Source organism: Odocoileus virginianus, chromosome 5 (genome assembly GCF_023699985.2).
Source record: "Odocoileus virginianus isolate 20LAN1187 ecotype Illinois chromosome 5, Ovbor_1.2, whole genome shotgun sequence".
Classification (NCBI taxonomy): domain Eukaryota; kingdom Metazoa; phylum Chordata; class Mammalia; order Artiodactyla; family Cervidae; genus Odocoileus; species Odocoileus virginianus.
The window spans coordinates 14276414-14300529 of NC_069678.1; the positions used below are offsets into that span (position 1 = coordinate 14276414).

At 39.4% G+C, this 24116-nt stretch overlaps 1 protein-coding gene across 7 annotated transcripts in view; it reads left to right on the forward strand.

The window, feature by feature from the left end:
* LOC139035155 (CD48 antigen-like) overlaps positions 1 to 24116 on the forward strand; it is a 54821-nt gene that overhangs the window by 10699 nt on the left and 20006 nt on the right. For all 7 annotated transcript variants that reach the window (XR_011487713.1, XM_070467552.1, XM_070467554.1 and 4 more), the window contains exon 2: positions 23174 to 23542. Coding sequence is in view for 6 of the 7 variants with exons in the window: in XM_070467552.1 (XP_070323653.1) it covers positions 23174 to 23542 (369 nt within the window). In the remaining variant the exon portion in view is untranslated. The remainder of the gene's footprint in view (positions 1 to 23173; positions 23543 to 24116) is intronic.

Below are 24116 nucleotides of genomic sequence, written 5' to 3' on the forward strand. Positions count from 1 at the left end.
TGTTAAGCATATGGGGTTTCCCTTGTATGTTACTTGTTTCTTTTTCCTTGCTGCTTTTAATATTCTTTCTTTGTGTTTAGTCTTTGTTAGTTTGATTAGTATATATCTTGTCATGTTTCTCCTTGAGTTTACTCTGTATGGGACTTTTTGTGCCTCTTGGACTTGATTATTTCCTTTTCCATGTTGGGGGAATTTTCAAATATAATCTCTTCAAAAATATTCTCATACCCTTTCTTTTTCTCTTTTTCTTCTGGGACCCCTATAATTTGAATATTGGTGTGTTTGATATTGTCCCAGAGGTCTCTGAGACTATCCTCAGTTCTTTTCACTCTTTTTACTATTCTGCTCTTCAGAAGTTATTTCCATCTTACAGCTCACTGATTCATTCTTCTATTTCAGATATTCTCCTATTGATTCCTTCCAGAGTATTTTTAATTTTAGTAATTGTGTTGTTTGTTTCTGTACGCTTATTCTTCAATTCTTCTAGGTCTTTGTTACTTGATTCTTGCATTTTCTCCATTTTGTTTTCAAGATTTTTTATCACCTTTACTATCATTATTCTGAGTTATTTTTTTAGGTAGTTTGCCTAATTCCTCTTCATTTATTTGGACTTTTGTGTTTCTAATTTATTCCTTCATTTGTGTAGTATTTTTCTGCCTTTTCATTTTCTTTTTTAACTTATTGAGTTTGAGGTCTCCTTTTCCCAGGCTTCAGTGTTGAATTCTTTCTTCCTCTTGGTTTCTGTGAGGAAACCAAAGGAAAGAGGAAAGAGAGGAAAAGAAAGAAAGGAAAGAAAGAAAGAATATATATGCAAAGTTAAATAGAGGTAGATAAAGAAGATTTATATACATTAGAGGTTAACTGCAAGGAAATTAGAACAGTAGGGAAGGCAAACAAAGTACAAATGTAGAAATAATAATAATAGGTTTAAAAATTAAACATTAAAATTAAAAAAAGAAAAAAGAGAAAAAAAGAGGAAAATTCCATAGAACTGCAAAAGTCCAACATAGAAGCAGAGATTTATAACAACAATAAAAAGTGTGACTGAATGTACACATATACATATACACCCACAAGCAAAATCAAAACAGTCCAACAAAAATAATGTACAATAGACTGATCTGGTGAACAAAGGAAACCAAAAATTATATCTACCATTTAAGAACAAAACTAACTAAAGCACAAACTGGAAAACAAACTAAAGCAAAGTGTCAATTGGGGAATAAAGCAATGAAACTAAAGCTAACAAATACATTGAGAGTAAAGGAAAGAAAGAAAAGAAGGAAAGAATAGATTTGCCAAGTTAAATGGGCATAGATAAAGAAGATTTATATACATTAAAGTTTAACTGCAAGGGGGAAAGGACAGTAGGAAAAGCAAACAAATGAATAAATGTAGAAAAATAATAGCAGTTTTAAAAAATTAAAAATAGAAATTCAAAAAGGAGAAAAAAGAAAAGAAAAACTCCACAGAACTGCAAAACCCCAAATGTAGAGGCAGAGGTTTATAACAACAATAAAAAAATGTTACTGAGGGAAAAAAAAAAGCTCAAAAGCTTAATTAGATTTCATAGTGCCAACAAAATCGACAACTACAACAGAGGGGGAAAAGGGGGAAAAAAATCCAAAAGAGTCTACAGAACAAGTCAAAATATAAGAATAATAAATGTTTTTCTGAGTCACTGGTGTCAGAGTCTTTTCCCTCGCTGGGAGTCACAGTCCACCTCACCTGTGTTGACCTCTGAATCTGTTGTGGGCACAGCTCAGATTCTAATCTGGTCTTTGTCCTGTGGGTTCTTGCCTCCAACATCCACAGCTATCAGAACTAGTGCATTTTCTTTTGTGGGAGCTCTCAATGTCCTTTTATGTATTCCATAGACATAGAGTCTGCCTAGCTGATCATATGGATTTAATCTGCAGCTTATACAGGTGGTGGGATGGTTTGGGGTCTTCTTTCTTATTCACACTGCCCCTGGGTTTCAGTTGTGGTTTTATTTCCACCTCTGCATATGGGTCATCCACTGGGGTTTGCTCCTGAGCTGCCCTGGAGGACTTGGCTCTGCCCCAGTAAGGGCCAGCTGTGGAGGTGGTGCAGCTGTTTGGGTCTCAGGGGTTTTGGCAGCACCAGGTATTCAGGGGAGTTTGTGGCTATGGCAGCAGGAAATATAGTGCTCTAGAAGGGTAGGGCAACCAGTATTGGCCAATATGCTCCAGTATTCTTGCTTGGAGAGCCCCCCAGCAGAGAAGCCTGGCAGGTCACAGTCTACAGGGTCGCAAAGAGTTGGACACGACCGAAGTGACCCTGCATGGGTAGACACAAAACTTTTTTGCCTGTGGCAGCTCTGCCCCATGAGAGTTGAGCATGAAGGTGGTGCATCTACTTGGCTTGTAGAGACTCTGGCGGCGCCAAGTGTGCAGGGACACTGACTGCCTCCACCGCAGGAGTTATGGCCTTATTGGAGTCTTTTTTCGAAACTCCTGTAGCTGGCAATCAGAAGAGCTCTTTGGCCAGTCTTTCTCCATAGCTCTGCCCGTTCAAGCACTTCGAGGGCTCCCTTGCCTGGGGCCCTTCTCTGTTGTTTTGAGTGTCAGACACATAGAGCGGGGGCCCCCTGGCTTGGGTCCTACTCTGCAGTTCAGTGCATCAGTCTCTTATAGGAGCACCTTGGGTGGGTCCTACTCTACTTCAGTGCGTCAAACATTTGATGGTCCAGCCTCTCTATTGTTCAGCTGCGGAAGCCGGTGTGTGGGGTGAGAGGCTATGGTAGTGGCTTCACCCCCTACACATGACTCAGCAGTATCGCCTTGCTTCCATGGCTACCCAGCTTTCCTCCACAGGCATTTCCCACCACATTCTCCTCCCTCACAACCCCTCCATCTGTCTCTCCTCACTCATCAGCAGCCCCCGCCCTGGAATTGATCCACATTCCCCAAACTTCAGCTTCCAGCCGCTGCACCTTCCAGGGCACCTGCATCCCTGTCCGGGATATGTATGGCTGCAGCAAGAACTGTCTGATTCTCATTCCATTTAGGCTGCCACAGATTAGCTGTTTCCCTCTCAGCCTTAAATTTTTCTCCTCTGACTCAGACAGTTTCTCCGATGTGAGAATTGGATCCCTGTCTCAGTTCCCCCGCCCGCCAAGGGCAGGTCCAGTCCTACTAACACTCCTGCTTTATCCCCTAGTTCCTTCATCCTGCCTAGCTTTGTGTGGTTCTATATATTGTTTTCCACTGGTCAGGTACTCCTATCTGCTCTCAGCTGGTATTCTGCAAGCACTTCTGTGCCTGAAGGTGTATTCCTACTGTATCTGTGGAGAGAGATGTACTCCACGTCCACATACTCTCTGCCATCTTGTTCTCTATGTTAAGTATATTTTTATCACAATAGAAAACACATCAGAGATTTAAACTTAAAAATGTAACTATTATTCACTTAATACCATTGTATCATGATTAGTCAACAGAAAAATAAGAGAATTCCATATCACCAAAACTACCATTTAATAGAAAAACCTGTAATCACTTTTTAAAATCCAGATGCATATCAGAATTATCTTTGAAGTTTTTGAAAAATACAAATTCCAAAGTATTTCTTTTTTTCTCCAAAGCTCCAGATATATTTCTAATGAGCAGCCATTTTTAAAACAACTGGACTATATGAGGATCTTTTACTTTTATCTAGTTTGTTTCAATTTTTCTATTTCATATTCAGTGTCCCCATTTCATTTAGGTTATGTTTTCCAATTTTTCCGGCTCTTCTTTTTTTTATGTTCTGTCTCAAGTCTTTATCAAGCATAGTAGAAAAGCTTTTGTATGCATGTATATAAATAGTATATATAATATATATTTTAGAAAATTTATGAATTTTCATAACTATAAAATTTGACATTTTGATTCCACTTGTTTGACTTAGTATGAATAGACTACTAGAAAACTAGATATGCAAAAAGCAACAAAGGTTTACTGTATAGCACAGGGAACTCTAGTCAATATCTTGTAATAATCTATAATGGAAAGTAATCTGATAAATAATATGTGTGTATAGTGAAAGTCACTCAGTCTGACTGACTGACTCCTTGTGACCCCATGGACTGTAGCCTGTCACGCTCCTCCATGGGATTCCAGACAAGAATACTGGAATATTGGAATGGGTTGCCATTCCACTTCTCCAGGGGATCTTCCCAACCCAGGGTTCAAACTCAGATCTCCTGCATTGCACGCAGACCCTTTACCAACTGAGCCACCAGGGAAGCTAACATATATGTGTATATATATAACTGAATCATCTTGCTGTGCACCTGAAATGTTATAAGTCCACTATGCTTAGAGAGAGAGAGAAAACACAAATGAATTTTAAAAAAGAATCTGCCTGCCAGCTCAGGACATGCAAGAGGTGATGATTCATTCTCTGAGTTGGGAAGATTCAGTAGAGTAGGAAATGGCAACCTAGTCCAGTATTCTTGCCTGGAAAATTCCATAGACAGAGGAGCTTGGCAGGCTACATATGGTCCATGGGGCCACAGAGAGTTGGACACAACAGAGTGACTGAGCATACATTAGGCAGACTGAGAATTTCTATTGTTTTAATAGAAAGATTTTTAAGAATTTTTAGTATTTTTTCCTATGTTGCTCATCAGGGTTGACAAGTTTAAAAAGGATGCAATAACTTAGGGGATAAATCTTCCTAGAAATAAAGGTCACATTTAGGTGAAGTAACCTTGTCTTGCATTCTTTGGAACATGAATATGATATGTAGGAAAAAATAATCTCATTGAAGTCATTATTATAATTGCTAATAGGAAGATATAGAATAGCAACATAATACCTTAAATCTGTATAATTGTACTCAGACCTAAAGAGTTTCTTCACTTGTCTGCCTCCAGAATTCTCTCCAGTCAAATTGATGCTCAGCACTAGGATTAGACAAATTTTAGAGGTTACCTTCTTGAGAAATCTCAATTGCTTCCATTACTTATTTTTTCCAAAACTCCTTTGATTTTTGACAGTGTTTGTACTTAATACTTTTCAATAAAGCCAAATTAATTTCCCACAATATGCTAGTACATGACATTTACTTACACTTTGAAAGTGAAAGTCACTGAGTCATGGCCGACTATTTGCGACCCCATGAAATACACAGTCCATGGAATTCTCCAGGCCAGAATACTGGAGTGGGTAACCATTCCCTTCTCCAGAGGATCTTCCCAACCCAGGGACTAAACACAGATCTCCTGCATTGCAGGATGATTCTTTACCACCTGAGCCATCATTTGAGTGAGACTAATTACAGTTATCTTGCTTGATTCTGCACTCAAGGCCTCCACTTATGCTATTTATTTCCTTATTGTAAATATTCTGTCCTCCTTCTCATTCTGAACTCTCACCTAGCCAGTGATAGCCTAATTAACTTCCACTCTTCATTTAAATAATTTCTCCATTTACACCAGTCAAATTCTTTCTTCTGAGAAGCTATATCTAGATCTAGATGATTGACTCAGTGTGTTAGAAAAATTTCCCAAAGACATGGAAGTTTTGTGTCTCTCCATTTTTTCTAAGTATTTACAAAATACTTTCTAATGATAGACAATTAGCAGAATTAATAATAACCCATTAAAATCAATTGCTATTATTATTGGTAATTGGCTGGAAATAGAAACAGATTCTTGTGTAGGACTAATGTTTATTAAAAATCCTCTCTCTCTAAAGCTAAAATCTCTATTTATGAGGCAAGGAAAAAATATGTTTAGTTGTCCCACCACTACCTCAGTAATGTTAATAGAGAATACTTTAAGGATATTTTTGTTCAAAACTAAATTTTTACCATTCCAAGAAAAATGAAACAATCATGGGATGATTTATTTAATGGTCAAGAGTAAGGCTTGAGTATGACAAAGACAAGGGCACAATCAAAAACTTCTGAAAAACAGAAAAGGTTGATAGATTTGACTCCATGCTCAGTTGCTTCAGTCATGTCTGACTTTTTGTGACCCTATAAACTGTAGCCCTCCAGGCTTCTCTGCCCATGGGATTCTCCAGGCAAGAATAATGAAGTGGGTTGCCATGCCCTCCTCCAGGGAATCTTCCCAACCCAGGGATCGAAACTGTGTCTGTTGCTTCTCCTGAATTGCAGGCAGATTCTTTATCCACTGAGCCACCTGGGAAGCCCACATGGTTAGAAAAAGTGTCACAAATTAGAGAAAATAGTATAACTCATATATTAAAAGTAAAAAAGGGGGGGAAATATTTAAATGTTCTTCCTTTGGAAAAAAAGGGGATCAATAACAATTCAGGAGAATGCTATATGACTATGCAAAAGATTAACTCAGTTATTTATGTGCTGTTATAAAATAATTACTAACCTACATCATCAAGGGGAAAAAAAGCACTATTCAGGGCAGATTACATAATTTGTTATTCGTGTAAAAAAGAAGGGGAATTATGTATGTGTTTTCTATACATAGAGATAGACTATCTTTGAAAAGTTCTAGGGAAAAGGAGAAAGGCATGAGAGTCTTTTCATGATTTATCATTCTATACCTTTTAAGTTTTTAGCCATGTGACTTTATTGGCTATTCAAAAGCTTAATAAAGTTGAAAACATTAAACTGCCCTGACTCACTATAGATGTAAAGACATAAATAGGATTAAAGGGAAAGAATGGGGGGATAATCTATGTAAGTCTTAGTGAAAAGAGAGCTAGGGTAACTATTCTGATATCAGAAAAATAAATTTTAAGTTAAAAAAAAGTTATAAAACAAAAAGGGACATTTTATACCTATATTGGGTCACTTCATCAAGAAAATATAACAAGTATGCAATATGCATGCCAAAAAACAATCTGCAAATTCACTTCAGTTTAGTTCAGTCACTCAGTCATGTCCGAATCTTTGCAACCCCGTGAATCTCAGCACGCCAGGCCTCCCTGTCCATCACCAACTCCCGGAGTTTACTCAAACTCATACCCATCGACTCGGTGATGCCATCCAGCCATCTCATCCTCTGTCGTCCCCTTCTCCTCCTGCCCTCAGTCCCTCCCAGCATCAGGGTCTTTTCCAATGAGTCAACTCTTTGCGGGAGGTGACCAAAGTATTGGAATTTCAGATTCAGCATCAGTCCTTCCAATGAACACCCAGGACTTATCTCCTTCAGGATGGACTGGTTGGATCTCCTTACAGTCCAAGGGACTCTCAAGAGTCTTCTCCAACACCACAGTTCAAAAGCATCAATTTTTTGGCGCTCAGCTTTCTTTATAGTCCAACTCTCACATCCATACATGACCACTGGAAAAACCATAGCCTTGACTAGACAGACCTTTGTTCTGAAAGTAATGTCTCTGTTTTTTAATATTCTATCTAGGTTGGTCATAACTTTCCTTCCAAGGAGTAAGTGTCTTTTAATTTCTTGGCTGCAGTCACATCTGCAGTGATTTTAGAGCCCCCCCAAAATAAAGTCTGACACTGTTTCCACTGTCTCCCCATCTATTTCCCATGAGGTGATGGGACCAGATGCCATGATCTTAGTTTTTTGAATGTTAAGTTTTAAGCCAACTTTTTCACTCTTCTTTTTCACTTTCATCAAGAGGCCTTTTAGTTCCTCTTCACTTTCTGTCATAAGGATGGTGTCATCTGCATATCTGAGGTTATTGATATTTCTCCCAGCAATCTTGATTCCAGCTTGTGCTTCTTCCAGCCCAGTGCTTCTCATGATGTACACTGCATAGAAGTTAAATAAGCGGGGTGACAATATACAGCCTTGATGTACTCCTTTTCCTATTTGGAAACAGTCTGTGGTTCCATGTACAGTTCTAACTGTTGCTTCCTGACCTGCATACAGGTTTCTCAAGAGGCAGGTCAGGGGGTCTGGTATTCCCATTTCTTTCAGAATTTTCCACAGTTTATTGTGATCCACACAGTGAAAGGTTTTGGCGTAGTCAATAAAGCAGAAATGATGTTTTTCTGGAACTCTCTTGCTTTTTCGATGATCCAGCGGATATTGGCAATTTGATCTCTTGCTCCTCTGCCTTTAGTAAAACCAGCTTGAATATCTGGAAGTTCTCTGTTCACGTATTGCTGAAGCCTGGCTTGGAGAATTTTGAGCATTACTTTACTAGCGTGTGAGATGAGTGCAATTGTGCGCTAGTTTGAGCATTCTTTGGGATTGCCTTTCTTAGGGATTGGAATGAAAATTGACCTTTTCCAGTCCTGTGGCCACTGCTGAGTTTTCCAAATATGCTGGCATATTGAGTGTAGCACTTTCACAGCATCATCTTTCAGGATTTGAAATAGCTCAACTGGAATTCCATCACCTCCACTAGCTTTGTTCGTGGTGATGCTTTCTAAGGCCCACCTGACTTTTATGAAGACATACAAGACCTTTTAGGACTAACACCCCAAAAAGATGTCCTTTTCATTATAGGGGACTGGAATGCAAAAGTAGGAAGTCAAGAAACACCTGGAGTAACAGGCAAATTTGGCCTTGGAGTACTGAATGAAGCAGAGAAAGGCTAATAGAGTTTTGCCAGGAGAATGCACTGGTCATAGCAAACACCCTCTTCCAACAAGTCTGCAAATTATGAAACAAATATTGACAGAACTAAAAGGAAAGATAATTTTACAAAAATAATTGGAAACTTCGATGCCTTATTTACAGGCAAAACATCTAGAAAATGATCAGTAAATCACGGAGAGCTTGGGCAATATTGTAAACCAACTAAATTTATAAAATACATGTATAGAACACTCTACCCAACAACATAAGAATGCACATTTTTCTTAATTGCACATGAACATTCTCTAAGGTAAATCATGTTAGACCATGAAATAAAAATTCACAAATTTTAAAAGGTCAAAATTATAGAAACTATCTTCTTGGACCATAATGTGTCCAAGGTAGATATCGATAACCAAAGGTAGAAATTGATAACCAAAAGAAGGCTGGACAATTTATAATTACATGAAAATTTAACAACATACTCTTTTTCAAATAATAGGCTAAAGGAGAAATGAAAAAATACTTTGTGATGAATGAAAATGAAGCAAAACATACAAAAATTTATAAATGTATTAAAAGTACTGCTCATTACATTACATTATGGTTGTAAATCCCTATATTAAAAAATTTTAAAAAGATTGCAAATCAACAATGTAAATATATATCTTATGGAACTATCAAAAGAAGAGCAAACTAAACCCGAAACCAGCAAAATAAAAGGAAATAATAATAAAGATTAGCGCAGAAATAAATGAAATAGAATGTAGAAAAGTAATCAAATTAGTGAAATCAATGAAACCACAAGTTAGTTTTTTGAAAAGATCAACAAAATTGAGAGGTAATAGTTGCACAACATTGGTAATACAAAAAATGCCACTGAATCATACACTTTATAGTGTTAATTGCATGAGAATTTCACCTCAAAAAAAGACAAGTACCTAAGAGTGAGTGCATGTGTACTAAGTTGCTTCAGTAATGTCTGACTCTTTGTCACCCTATGGACCATAGCACACCAGGCATACTGGAGTGGTTGCCATGCTCTCCTCCAGGGGATCTTCCAGACCCAGGGACCGAATCCATGTCTCCTGCATTTCCTGCATTTGCAGGCAGGTTCTTTACTGCCAGCACCACCTGGGAAACCTGAACCTAAGTGTATGCTGGTACAATTCTTGAAATATAACACAAAGAGCAAAAAGTTTCCAAAGGGAAAATATTTTACAGAGAAAAAAAAATTCAGACTTTTCATCTGCAAACTGGAAGCTTGATGACAGTGAAAAGGCATCTGTGTGCTACTCAGAGGATGGGAGAGCAATTTTTGCCATTCAGCCTGAATGCCATCCTGGCTGGCCCAGCAGTAAAGAATTTGCCTGCAATGCAGGAGATTCAGATTCAATCCCTGGGTTGAGACGATTCCCTTGGAGAAGGAAATGACAACCCACTCAAGAATTCTTGCTTGAGAAATCCCATGGAGAGAGGAGGCTGTTGGGCTACAGTCTATAGTGCCACAAAAGAGTTGGATATGACTTAGTGACTAAACAAGAGAAGACATTAGCACTTAAGTAAGGATTCAGAGAGTATATCACTCACAGAGCCTATTTGAGTAAAATTCTCAAAAAAGTTGTCTATCAAATAAGAAGCTAATCTTAATAGTAGGTGGACTTCTCAGGTAGTGCTAGTGGTAAAGAACCCACCTGCCAATGCAGGAGACATAAAAGACATGAGTTCAATCCCTGGGTTGGGAAGATTCCTTGGAGGAAGAAGAATAATGGCAACCCACTCCAAATATTCTTGCCTGGACAAACCCATGGACAGAGGAGTCCAGCGGGCTACAGTCCATAGGGTCTCAAAGAGTCGGACACAACTGAAGCGACTCAGAACCCAGATGGAACAGTAGTGAAAGATAAAGAATAAACAGTGGTAAGCAAAAAAAAAACACACAACAATTGTAATTAAACTGCATGGATGATGATAATGGAAGATCAAGAAGAGATAGAAAGAATACAAAGAAGAAATGTACATTAAAGATCTTAATAACCCAAATACCCATGATGGTGTGGTCACTTACCCAGAGCCAGACATTCTGGTGTGTGAAATCAAGTGGGCATTGGGAAGCACTGCTCTTAATAAAGCTAGTGGAGTTGATGGAATTCCAGCAGAGCTATTTAAAATCCTAGAAGTTGATGCTATCAAAGTACTTCACTCAATATGTCAACAAATTTGGAAAACCCAGCAGTGGCCACAGGACTGGAAAAGACCAATCCTCATCCCAGTTCCCAAGAAGGGCAATACTAAAGAATGTTCAAAGCACTGAACAATTGCACTCATCTTCCACGCTAGTAAGGTTATGCCCAAAATCCTCCAAGCTAGGCTTCAGCACTATGCCAACCAACAAATTTCAGATGTTCAAGCTGGGTTTAGAAAAGGCAGAGGAATCAGAGATCAAATTGCCAACATTCACTTTCTTGCTTTCATAAAGAAAGCAAGAGAATTTCAGAAAAGCATCTACCTCTGTTTCATTGACTACGCTAAAGTCTTTGACTATGTGGATCATAAGAAATTGTGGAAAACTCTTAAAGAGATGGGAATACCAGACCTTATCTGTCTCCTGTGAAACCTGTATGCATTTCAAGAAGCAACAGTTAGAACCTTGTATGGAACAACTGACTGGTTCAGGATTGAGAAAGGACTATGACAAGGCTGTTTATTGTCACCTTGTTTATTGAACTTATATGCATAGCATGTTATCCGAAATGCCAGGCTGGATGAGTTACAAGCTGGAATCAATATTGCCGGGAAAAAACAACAATCTCAGGTATGCAGATATCACTCTAATGGCAGAAAGTGAAGAGGAACTAAAGAGCCTCTTGATGAGGGTGAAGGAGAAGAGTGAAAAAGCCAACTTAAAATTCAGTATTAAAAAAACTAAGATCATGGCATCCGGTCCCATCACTTCATGGCAAATAGAAGGAGAAAAGGAGGAAGCAGTGACAGATTTCCTATTCTTGGGCTCTAAAATCACTGCAGATGGTGACTACAGCCATGTAATTAGAAGACAATTGCTTATTGGCAGAAAAGCTATGAAAACTCTAGGCAGTGTGTTAAAAAGTAAAGACATCACTTTGCCAACAAATGTCCATACAGTCAAGGCTATGGTCTTTCCAATAGTCATGTACGGATGAGAGAGTTGAACTGTAAAGAAGGCAGAGCACCAAAGAATTGATGCTTTCAAACTGTGGTGCTGAAGAAGACTTTTGAGAGTCCCTTGGACAGCAAGGAGATCAAAGCAGTCAATCTTAAAGACAATCAACACTGAATACTCACTGGAAGGACTGATGCTGAAGCTCTAATACTTTGGCCACCTGATGTGAAGAGCCGACTCATTGGAAAAGACTTTGATGCTGGGAAAGATTGAAGGCAGGAGAAGAGGGGGACGACAGAGGATGAGATTGTTGAGCGGCATCACTGATTCAATGGACATGAACTTGGGCAAACTCTGGGAGACGGTGAGGGACAGGGAATCTTGGTACGCTGCAGACCATGGGGTCTCAAAAAGTCAGAAACGACTTGACTACTGAACAACAACAACAGCAAAGATTCTGGAAATAAAGATGTCATATTTTCAGAGAAAATCTAATAAATGTCTAGAAACAGAACACTTGACTAAGTCAGTGAAATCTTCAAATTGGAAGAATGTTGCAAGGGGAGGTGTAAGAATAGTACAAGGCTGAGCTGGGAATGTGGGCTAGTGAATGTTCTGCATTTTCATTCTAGTTTTGATGGTGGTGAGCAATGGTAAATAAAGAGCAGGATGGGTATTATTTGACTATTTTGATATAATAGTGAAGAAGTATACATATTAAGGGGATAAGTACTAATGCAATGAGAAGTACAAAGGCATTTTGGAAGTACTAAGGAATAGACAAAAGAATAAAAGGAAATCTGACCTCAGCTCTCAGTAGTGCTGCCCTAGTTTTACACCCCTCCTTCTTGAAACATTTTCCTTCTTTGGCTTTTCTGACCCTGCACTTACCTGGTCTTCCGCACTGGCTGTTCCTTCTCCACCTCTCCCAATGAACCTGAATCCTCTGGTGGTCAGTGCTATGCCCCTCCTTCCCTAGCTATAGTCACCTAATCCCTAGGTGATTTTAGCTAATCCGAAAGTTGTAAGTAGCATGACTGCACTGAGGGCCACATTTTCAGCCTGGACATCTCCCAGGCTTAACCCATCTATGTGGCCCATTTAACATCTGTTCTTGGAAGCCAAAGTTAACAGTCTAAAGCTGAATTCTTATGTTATGCTTACCTTTACCCCAAACCTGCTCCTCCCCAGAATTTAATGATATTTACATCTCAATAAATGACATTCCATCTACTCAGTTGTTTAAGCCAAAAACCTAGAAATCATCTTTGATTCTTCTTTTCCTTCTCTCTGATAGCCAGTCCATCAGCACTCTCTATAACTCTACCTCCAAAATTTCCTGAATCTCCCCATTTCTCCTCATCCCCTACCACCATCCTTCTCTCACTTAACCTATTGCAAAAATCTCTGAAGTGGAATCCCTTTTCCTCTTCTTGTCTTTCTATAAACCATTATGCACACAGTATGTATTCTAAAGTGATCCATAAAAATGTAAACCACATATTACCCTGCTAAAAACCCTTTGGCAGCTTCCCGTGGCAATTAGAATTCATCCAAACGACCTACAAACCCTACAACGCCTTTCCTGCCTCAGTCTATCTTCAGATCTCTTCTTCACTCAGTCCACTCAAGGCACAGTCCTCCATTCATCCCACATGGAGACCACAATCTTTTGTACACTGGAAACTTTGTACATGCACTTTCTGTGCCTGGAAGAATTCATTCTGTCCTGTAATCATTCAGAACTCACTTTAGCTGTCACACCTTTTTACGAGACTTTTTTTTTCCATTTATTTTTATTAGTTGGAGGCTAATTACTTTACATCATTACAGTAGTTTTTGTCGTACATTGAAATGAATTAGCCATGGATTTACATGTACTCCCCATCCCGGTCCCCCCTCCCACCTCCCTCTCCACTCCATCCCTCTGGGTCTTCCCAGTGCACCAGGCCCGAGCACTTGTGTCATGCACCCAACCTGGGCTGGTGATCTGTTTCACCCTAGATAATATACATGTTTCAATGCTATTCTCTTGAAACATCCCACCCTCGCCTTCTCCCAGAGTCCACAAGTCAGTTCTATACATCTGAGTCTCTTTTTCTGTTTTGCATATAGGGTTATCATTACCATCTTTCTAAATTCCATATATATGTGTTAGTATACTGTAATGGTCTTTATCTTTCTGGCTTACTTTGCTCTGTATAATGGGCTCCAGTTTCATCCATCTCATTAGAACTGATTCAAATGAATTCTTTTTAATGGCTGAGTAATATTCCATGGTGTATATGTACCACAGCTTCCTCATCCATTCGTCTGCTGATGGGCATCTAGGTTGCTTCCATGTCCTGGCTATTATAAACAGTGCTGCAATGAACATTGGGGTGCACGTGTCTCTTTCAGATCTGGTTTCCTCAGTGTGTATGCCCAGAAGTGGGATTGCTGGGTCATATGGCAGTTCTATTTCCAGCTTTTTAAGAAATCTCCACACTGTTTTCCATAGTGGCTGTACTAATTTGCATTCCCACCAACAGTGTAAGAGGGTTCCCTTTTCTCCACACCCTCTCCAGCATTTATTGCTTGTAGACTTTTGGATAGCAGCCATCGTGACTGGCGTGTAATGGTACCTCATTGTGGTTTTGATTTGCATTTCTCTGATAATGAGTGATGTTGAGCATCTTTTCATGTGTTTGTTAGCCATCTGTATGTCTTCCTTGGAGAAATGTCTGTTGAGTTCTTTGGCCCATTTTTTGATTGGGTCATTTGTTTTTCTGGAGTTGAGCTGGAGGAGTTGCTTGTATATTTTAGAGATTAATCCCTTGTCTGTTGCTTCGTTTGCTATTATTTTCTCCCAATCTGAGGGCTGTCTTTTCACCTTGCTTATAGTTTCATTTGTTGTGCAAAAGCTTTTAAGTTTCATTAGGTCCCATTTGTTTATTTTTGCTTTTGTTTCTAAAATTCTGGGAGGTGGGTCATAGAGGATCCTGCTGTGATTTATGTCAGAGAGTGTTTTGCCTATGTTCTCCTCTAGGAGTTTGATAGTTTCTGGTCTTACATTTAGATCTTTAATCCATTTTGGGTTTATTTTTGTGTATAGTGTTAGAAAGTGTTCTAGTTTCATTCTTTTACAGGTGGTTGATCAGTTTTCCCAGCACCACTTGCTAAAGAGGTTATCTTTTTTCCATTGTATATCCTTGCCTCCTTTGTCGAAGATAAGGTGACCATAGGTTCGTGGATTTATCTCTGGGCTTTCTATTCTGTTCCATTGATTATTTCTGTCTTTGTGCCAGTACCATACTGTCTTGATGACTGTGGCTTTGTAGTAGAGTCTGAAGTCAGGCAGATTGATTCCTCCAGTTCCATTCTTCTTTCTCAGGATTACTTTGGCTATTCGAGGTTTTTTGTATTTCCAAACAAATTGTGAAATTATTTGTTCTAGTTCTGTGAAAAACACCGTTGGTAGTTTGATAAGGATTGCATTGAATCTATAGATTGCTTTGGGTAGTATAGCCATTTTGACTATATTAATTCTTCCAATCCATGAACACGGTATATTTCTCCATCTGTTTGTGTCCTCTTTGATTTCTTTCATCAGTGTTTTATAGTTTTCGATGTATAGGTCTTTTGTTTCTCTAGGTAGATATACTCCTAAGTATTTTATTCTTTTTGTTGCAATGGTGAATGGTATTGTTTCCTTAATTTCTCTTTCTGTTTTCTCATTGTTAGTGTATAGGAATGCAAGAGATTTATGTGTGTTAATTTTATATCCTGCAACTTTACTGTATTCATTGATTAGCTCTAGTAATTTTCTGGTAGAGTCTTTAGGGTTTTCTATGTAGAGGATCATGTCATCTGCAAACAGAGAGAGTTTCACTTTTCTTTTCCTATCTGGATTCCTTTTACTTCTTTTTCTGCCCTGATTGCTGTGGCCAACACTTCCAAATCTATGTTGAATAGTAGTGGTGAGAGTGGGCAGCCTTGTCTTGTTCCTGATTTCAGGGGAAATGCTTTCAATTTTTCACCATTGAGGGAAATGCTTGCTGTGGGTTTGTCATATATAGCTTTTATTATGTTGAGGTATGTTCCTTCTATTCCTGCTTTCTGGAGAGTTTGAATCATAAGTGGATGTTGAATTTTGTCAAAGGCTTTTTCTGCATCTATTGAGATAATCATATGGTTTTTATCTTTCAATTTGTTAATGTGGTATATTACATTGATTAACTTGTGGATATTAAAGAATCCTTGCATTCCTGAGATAAAGCCCACTTGGTCATGATGAATGATTTTTTTAATATGTTGTTGGATTCTGTTTGCTAGAATTTTGTTAAGGATTTTTGAATCTATGTTCATCAGTGATATTGGCCTGTAGTTTTCTTTTTTTGTGGCATCTTTGTCTGGTTTTGGAATTAGGGTGATGGTGGCCTCATAGAATGAGTTTGGAATTTTCCCTTCTTCTGCAATTTTCTGGAAGAGTTTGAATAAGATAGGTGTTAGCTCTTCTCTAAATTTTTGGTAGAATTCAGCTGTGAAGCCATCTGGTCCTGGGCTTTTGTTTGCTGGAAGATTTCTGATTACAGTTTCGATTTCCTTGCTTGTGATCGTTTTGTTAAGATCTTCTATTTCTTCCTGGTTCAGTTTTGGAAAGTTATACTTCTCTAAGAACTTGTCCATTTCTTCCAAGTTGTCCATTTTATTGGCATAGAGCTGCTGGTAGGAGTCTCTTATGATCCTTTGTATTTCAGTGTTGTCTGTTGTGATCTCTCCATTTTCATTTCTAATTTTGTTAATTTGGTTCTTCTCCCTTTGTTTCTTAATGAGTCTTGCTAATGGTTTGTCAATTTTATTTATTTTTTCAAAAAACCAGCTTTTAGCTTTGTTAATTTTTGCTATGATCTCTTTAGTTTCTTTTGCATTTATTTCTGCCCTAATTTTTAAGATTTCTTTCCTTCTACTAACCCTGGGGTTCTTCATTTCTTCCTCCTCTAGTTGCTTTAGGTGTAGAGTTAGGTTATTTATTTGACTTTTTTCTTGTTTCTTGAGGTAGGCCTGTAATGCTATGAATCTTCCCCTTAGCACTGCTTTTACAGTGTCCCATAGGTTTTGGGTTATTGTGTTTTCATTTTCATTCATTTCTATGCATATTTTGATTTCTTTTTTGATTTCTTCTATGATTTGTTGGTTATTCAGAAGCGTGTTGTTTAGCCTCCATATGTTTGAATTTTTAATAATTTTTTTCCTGTAATTGAGATCTAATCTTACTGCACTGTGGTCAGAAAAGATGACTGGAATGATTTCAATCTTTTTGAATTTACCAAGACTAGATTTATGGCCCAGGATGTGATCTATTCTGGAGAAGGTTCCGTGTGCACTTGAGAAAAAGGTGAAGTTGATTGTTTTGGGGTGAAACGTCCTATAGATGTCAATTAGGTCTGGCTGGTCCATTGTGTCCTTTAAAGTTTGTGTTTCCTTGTTCATTTTCTGTTTAGTTGATCTATCCATAGTTGTGAGTGGGGTATTAAAGTCTCCTACTATTATTGTGTTACTATTAATTTCCTCTTTCATACTCGTTAGCGTTTGCCTTACATATTGCCGTGCTCCTATGTTGGGTGCATATATATTTATAATTGTTATATTTTCTTCTTGGATTGATCCTTTGATCATTATGTAGTGTCCACCTTTGTCTCTTTTCACAGACTTAATTTGAAAGTCTATTTTATCTGACATGAGTATTGCGACTCCTGCTTTCTTTTGATCTCCATTTGCGTGGAATATTTTTTTCCAGCCCTTCACTTTTAGTCTGTATGTGTCCCTTGTTTTGAGGTGGGTCTCTTGTAGACAGTATATATAGGGGTCTTGCTTTTCTATCCATTCAGCCAGCCTTTGTCTTTTGGTTGGGGCATTCAACCCATTTACATTTAAGGTAATTATTGATAGGTATGGTCCCGTTGCCATTTATTTTGTTATTTGGGGTTCACGTTTATACCACCTTTCTGTGTTTCCTGTCTAGAGAAGATCCTTTAGTATTTGTTGGAGAGCTGGTTTGGTGGTGCTGAATTCTCTCAGCTTTTGCTTGTCTGTAAAGCTTTTGAGTTCTCCTTCATATCTGAATGAGATCCTTGCTGGGTAGAGTAATCTAGGTTGTAGGTTATTCTCTTTCATTACTTTAAGTATGTCCTGCCATTCCCTTCTGTCCTGAAGGGTTTCTATTGATAGATCAGCTGTTATCCTTATGGGAATCCCTTTGTGTGTTATTTGTTGTTTCTCCCTTGCTGCTTTTAATATTTGTTCTTTGTGTTTGATCTTTGTTAATTTGATTAATATGTGTCTTGGGGTGTTTCACCTTGGGTTTATCCTGTTTGGGACTCTCTGGGTTTCTTGGACTTGGTTGGCTATTTCCTTCCCCATTTTACGGAAGTTTTCAGCTATTATCTCCTCAAGTATCTTCTCATGGCCTTTCTTTTTGTCTTCTTCTTCTGGGACTCCTATGATTCGAATGTTGGGGCATTTCACATTGTCCCAGAGGTCCCTGAGGTTGTCCTCATTTCTTTTGATTCCTTTTTCTTTTTTCCTCTCTGCTTCATTTATTTCCACCATTTTATCTTCTAACTCACTTATCCTATCTTCTGTCTCTGTTATTCTACTCATGGTTCCCTCCAGAGTGTTTTTGATCTCATTTATTTCATTATTAATTTTTAATTGACTTTTTAAAATTTCTTCTAGGTCCTTGTTGAACATTTCTTGCATCTTCTCAATCTTTGTCTCCAGGCTATTTATTTGTAACTCCATTTTGTTTTGAAGATTTTAGATCATTTTTATTATCATTATTCTAAATTCTTTTTCAGGTAGATTCCCTATTTCCTCCTCTTTTGTTTGACTTGGTGGGCTTTTTCCATGTTCCTTTAGCTGTTGGGTATTTCTCTGCCTTTTCATCTTGTTTAGATTGCTGTGTCTGGAGTGGACTTTCTGTATTCTTGTGGTCTGAGGTTCCTTTTTATTGTGGAGGTTTCACCCAGTGGGTGGGGTTGGACGATTGGTTTGTCAAGGTTTCCTGGTTAGGGAAGCTTGTGTCAGCGTTCTGGTGTGTGGAATTGGATTTCTTCTCTCTGGAGTGCAATGGAGTGTCCAGTAATGAGTTTTGCGATGGGTCTCTGTGTTAGGTGTGACTTTGGAGAGCCTGTATGTTGACACTCAGGTCTATGTTCCTGCATTGCTAAAGTATTTGCATGGTATGTCTTGTACTGGAGCTTATTGGCTCTTGGGTGGTGGTTGATTTTGGTGTAGGTATGGAAGCTTTTGGATGGTCTCTTATTCCTTAATGTTCCGTGTAGTCAGGAGTTTTCTGGTTTTCTCAGGATTTGGGCTTAAGTCTCCTGCCTCTGGATTTCAGTTTTATTCTTGCAATAGTCTCAAGACTTCTCCAACTATACAGCACTGATAATAAAACTTCTAGGTTAATGGTAAAAAGATTCTCCACAGTGAGAGACAACCAGAGAGGTTCCCAGAGTTACATGAAGAATAGGAGAGGGAGGAAGGAGATAGAGGTGAGCAGGAGGAGAAAAGGGGGACTCAAGAGGAGAGAGACAGATCTACGCAGTTATCTGTTCCCAAAGTGTTCTCCGTAGCCCAGACACCCACAAAGATTCACAGAATTGGATTGGGAAGAGAAGGGGAATGGAGGAAATAGAGGTGTTCTGAGGTAGGAAACAGAGAGTCAAAAGTGGGAGAGTATCACCACACTCCTGAATGGAAATGGGAACTGAATATTGGATTCTTAAATGATCAAAATTTATATCACATACTACTGAAAAACAAAGATTGAAAATCTAGTGTAGAGGTTAGACTCTTTGAAATACAATATTTAAAAACAAAAACAAAAACACACAAAAAAATTTAGAGCTGTATATGAAGTTTGGTTTAAAAATAGGGTTTCTCTCTCTCTCTCTTTTTTTTTTGGCAAGGTTATAGTGAAATGAAAATGAAAATTAAGGAATAATAGAGGAGTATTAGAGGATTTTAAAAGGAAATAGGAGAGAAAAACAAGAAAAAGAAAAAAAAAACTTTTTCCCTAATTAAAAAAATCGTAAAAATATATGAAAATAAAAGTTGAGGAGTAATGGGGGAGTAATAGGGAATTTTAAAAGAAAATAAAAGAGAAAAAATTTAAAAAAAGGAAAGAAAAAAAAATTTTTTTTAAATTAAAAAAATATATATGTACATATATATATCTAGGAATTTCTCTGGAGTTGTTGCGGTCAGCGTAGATTCAGTTCAATTTCAGATAGCTCCTCTTTCCAGCTTATACTTCTCGATATCTGTAGGCCCCTTCCCGTGTAGTCGGTGTTACCTTCAGGGATTTTAATCTGTTGCACCGGTCCTTTCTGAAGCAGTTCCCTTTGTTTATTTGGCTTCTGTTTGCCGTCTCTTTGGTGTCTAATTTCCGCCCTGACACAGGCGGGCGGAGGTGATCTCTTATTTAGGTTCTCTAGTTCAGTTCAGTCCTGCTACGGGGAGGGCGGGACGCTGCAGACAGATACCGCTCTGTGTGGATAGCACTCACCGTGTTCCGGCCACACTGGGTTTGCCCCGCTCACGGGTGTCAGTGCTTTCCCCGTCTACACTGCTCAGGCTCCCGGCTGCTCTATATGGAGCGGGCCCTCCGTTGAGTGCGGTTCCAGTTTTCGGGTGCTCCACAAAAGCGCAGATTCGGTTGCTCCTGCGTTTTGTGCCTTCCCCGGCCTGAGCGGTTCAGGCAGCCAGAGGCTTGGGCGTACTCTCCCGGGTGCAGCACGCCTTTTCCCTCTGCGTCGAGCGGCCCAGGCAGCCAGAGGCTTGGGTGCAATCTCCCCCGGTACGGCGCGCTTTTTCCTTCTGCGGCCCCAGCACGCACCGCCAGTCGGGTCTCAGGAAGTCTTTAGCTAGAACCCGGAGGTCTGTTTGCAGTGTGGGAGGGGGTGGCTTCTCAGGGGCTAAGTTTGCCCTTTTCCCCTCCCCCCTGCCTCCTACCTCCAGCGGGGATGGGCCGGCTCTTCTTGGAGATTCTCAGTCCCTTTGTTTTGCGAACCGCCGGCAGTGTGTTTGGGCCGGTTAATTTTGACCCTTGCTATCCCACAGTTTAAAAAAGCTGCCACCGATTGCTCTCAGGGTCTTCGGGCCGGTCCTTACCCTAAGCAATGCTGCCCGCTCCTCTCCGTTCCGCCCCGCTTGTTGCTGGCAGGGGCGGGCGTCTGGGGTACCTTTCTGCTGGGAGTTGCTTTTAGGCATGTAATCTGTGGGCCTTGTTTAATTTTTCCTCCCAGTTAGAATGCCGAAAACTTCCCCCAGTCCCACCAGTGAGAGGGTTTCCTGGTGATTGGAATCTTCCTCTATTAAGACTCCCTTCCCAGGACGGGTCTCCGTCCGTAGCTCTTTTGACTCCCTTTTTATCTTTTATATATTGTCCTACCTCCCTTCGAAGACAATGGGCTGCTTTTCTTGGTGCCTGATGTCCTCTGCTAGCGATCAGAAGTTGTTTTGTGAAATTTGCTCATCGTTCAAATGTTCTTTCGATGAATTTGTAGGAGAGAAAGTGGTCTCTCCGTCCTATTCCTCCGCCATCTTGGCTCCTCAGAGACTTTCTTAATAAACCATCCACACCTCACACGTCCACTAAACCACCAGTATCTTATCACATTATCTCTAATTGTTACTCAGCATTCCTGGTCACAAACAACAGATATCAACTGATTGTGGATGAACATAGAGCCTGTTAAACGGCGAAGTAAACCAGAAAGAGCAAAGCAAATGTTGATATATGGAAATATATATGCATATATATGGAATCTAAGAAAATTGGTGCTGATGAACTTATTTGCAGGGTAGGTAGAGATACAGACGTAGAGAACAGACTTATGGACACAGTCAGGGAGTAAGAGGGTGGGACAAATTGAGAGAGTAGCAATGACATATATACACTACCCTATGTAAAATAGCAAGTGGGAAGCAGCTGTATAGCACAGGGAACTCAGCTCAGTGCTTTCTGATGACCTAGAGGGCTGGGGTGGGGGGTGGGGTGGGAGGGAGGCTCAAGAGGAAGGGAATATGTGTATACCTATGGCTGATTCATGCTGTTGTACGACAGAAATCAGCACAACATTGTAAAGCATTATCCTCCAATTAAAAATAAATTTTTAAAGTATTTAATCCAGTTACATTTAAAGTAATTATTGATATGTATGTTCCTATTGCCATTTTCTTAATTGTTTGGGGTTGATTTTTGTAGATCTTCTTCTTCTCTTGTATTTCTTGACTATATAAGTCCAAAAAATCAATAGATAGTTAAATATTCATATTAAAGGAGAGCAGGTGGTCCACAGGCCTTTGAGGAATCTGGGTGACCAGGCTCTGAGATGACTCATCCAGGAGCCACAACAGAACTGGTCCAGTAGAAACTGTTCTGTTACTTCTGACACAGACACCACAGCTTACATCTCACTGACTGGATACTTGACTTGCCTCAGAACTGCTGTCAATATTGCTTCAGGCAATCAGGCGGCTGCTTCCACGACTGTCATTGTCAATAGCGCATATACTGTGGTCCTCCTCTCACCATGCAGTAGCTTCTGCTTGGGAGTCTGAATAGGTGCATCTGACTGGAGGAGCCCAGGTTATGTGCTGTCTCTGCTATAAAGGTGGCTGGGAAAGTATCAGGCATTTTCACGTTGGGCTGTATTTCATAAGACAGAAAATTCCATAAATATGAGAAGGGAGTTCAGATGCCAGGCAACTGTTACTGAAATTTGTGCCACATCCTGTTTTAACAGCACTTACAAGTATCTGAAATCTTGTACTTTCTCCTGCTTTTTTCAGCCGTCTCCTTGACTACAATGGTAGTTCCATAAAAGCAGGAATCTGGCCCACTTGTTCACCACTGTATCTCTGGCAACCTCAGTTATACCTAGCTCATTAAACATTTATTGAAAGAAAGTGGACTGAGGGCCCAATGAGTAAAAATTTGTTTCAAATAAGTAGAGTTTCAAGAAAAAGTAGTCATATGTCAAATATCACAAGATGGTCCCATAAGGCTAGGATTGACAGATTGACTAATGACATGTGGATTTGTTAATTTTAAGTAGTAATCAGTATCTCAATCAAGAGCAATTTCAGAGGAGTGGTGGCCAGAAACCAAAAAGCAATGGGTTGGTGGGGGGGGGAACGATAGCATAGGAGAAAGCTGAAATGATTTTCCTCTAGTCTATAGAAACAATGGGGAAATTGTATTATTACTCATCAAGTTCAATATTTTCAGTTTCTAGTTCCTAGAATAAAGCAAAGGCCATATTGGGTGCAAGCTGTAAGAAAAGGGAAGAGCATAAGTCTGGAAGGGTGACAGACATATGCTTGAATCAAAACTATCAACTTCTAGGCAAGACCAATGCCTAAGCAAGTTTACCTCTGCAGTTTTGTTTCCTTGTCTGTAAAAATGGAGATAATCTTTTTTTAGGTGTAAAATCAGTGTGATGTGATGACAGCAGATACAGTATAATGCTTGCTCTGCTTCTCTCTTCCTCCAGGCTTAACTAGTGCTTCACCAGATTCTCAAGCTCTCAAATACCCCAGCTCTTCCTGCACATTGAAAAGGACTGTGGGGGCATCTGTACAGCTGCCACTGACCTCCCCTTTGAATTCTAGCATCCGAGAGATTGAGTGGAATTGGCAACCTGAGAATGATGAGAAAACACAGCTAGTGACCTGGAAGCCTCAGACCCCTACTCCTGACTGGTATGATCTTGAAGAAATATACAAGCACAGACTCAACTTAACAGAGAAGGCTTTCTTAAGCATCAGGAATCTCACCATGGAAATGAGTGGACTATATACAGCAAAAATCAAATTCAACACAGGAAAATCGAAGGAGGAAAAATTTAGACTCTGTTTATATGGTAAGGTGTGGGACCATGCCCCAAGCATGCATTCCAACAACCACTTTATTTAAAGTAAGTTAGCCTAAACTCAGGGCATTTTTTAAAGTCTTTTTTTTTTTTTAAGAATTTTTTACAACTCTTCTAATGCCCTAAAGGTAAAACTAAATTTTAAAAATTACATCTTAGGAAAAACTAGTTAAAATATCTTTGTGTTTGTTTAAAAATATTTATTTAGAACAAGAACAAAGAAGGGCTTAAGCTTTGTCACCTTCCAATTAATCCACCTCTATCAGAACCAAGACCACTTGACCACCTGACCTCCCCTCCCCAGCTTGACCCTCATCCGAACTCCACTCCCCACTCCAGGGACCCACACACAACTGGTGGAGGGAAGGTACAGGATACAGGATGGACTCCAATGCTACATATCTCATGAGAAACAACCAATGAAAGTTTTAAAGCAGAGTGATCACTTGAGAGGCTCCCCAGGATTGTGAAAGTGTGAAAATAAAACTGTTAATCACTCAGTTGTGATTCTTTGGGACCCCATAGGCTGTAGCCCTCCAGGCCGCTCTCTCCATGGAGTTCACCA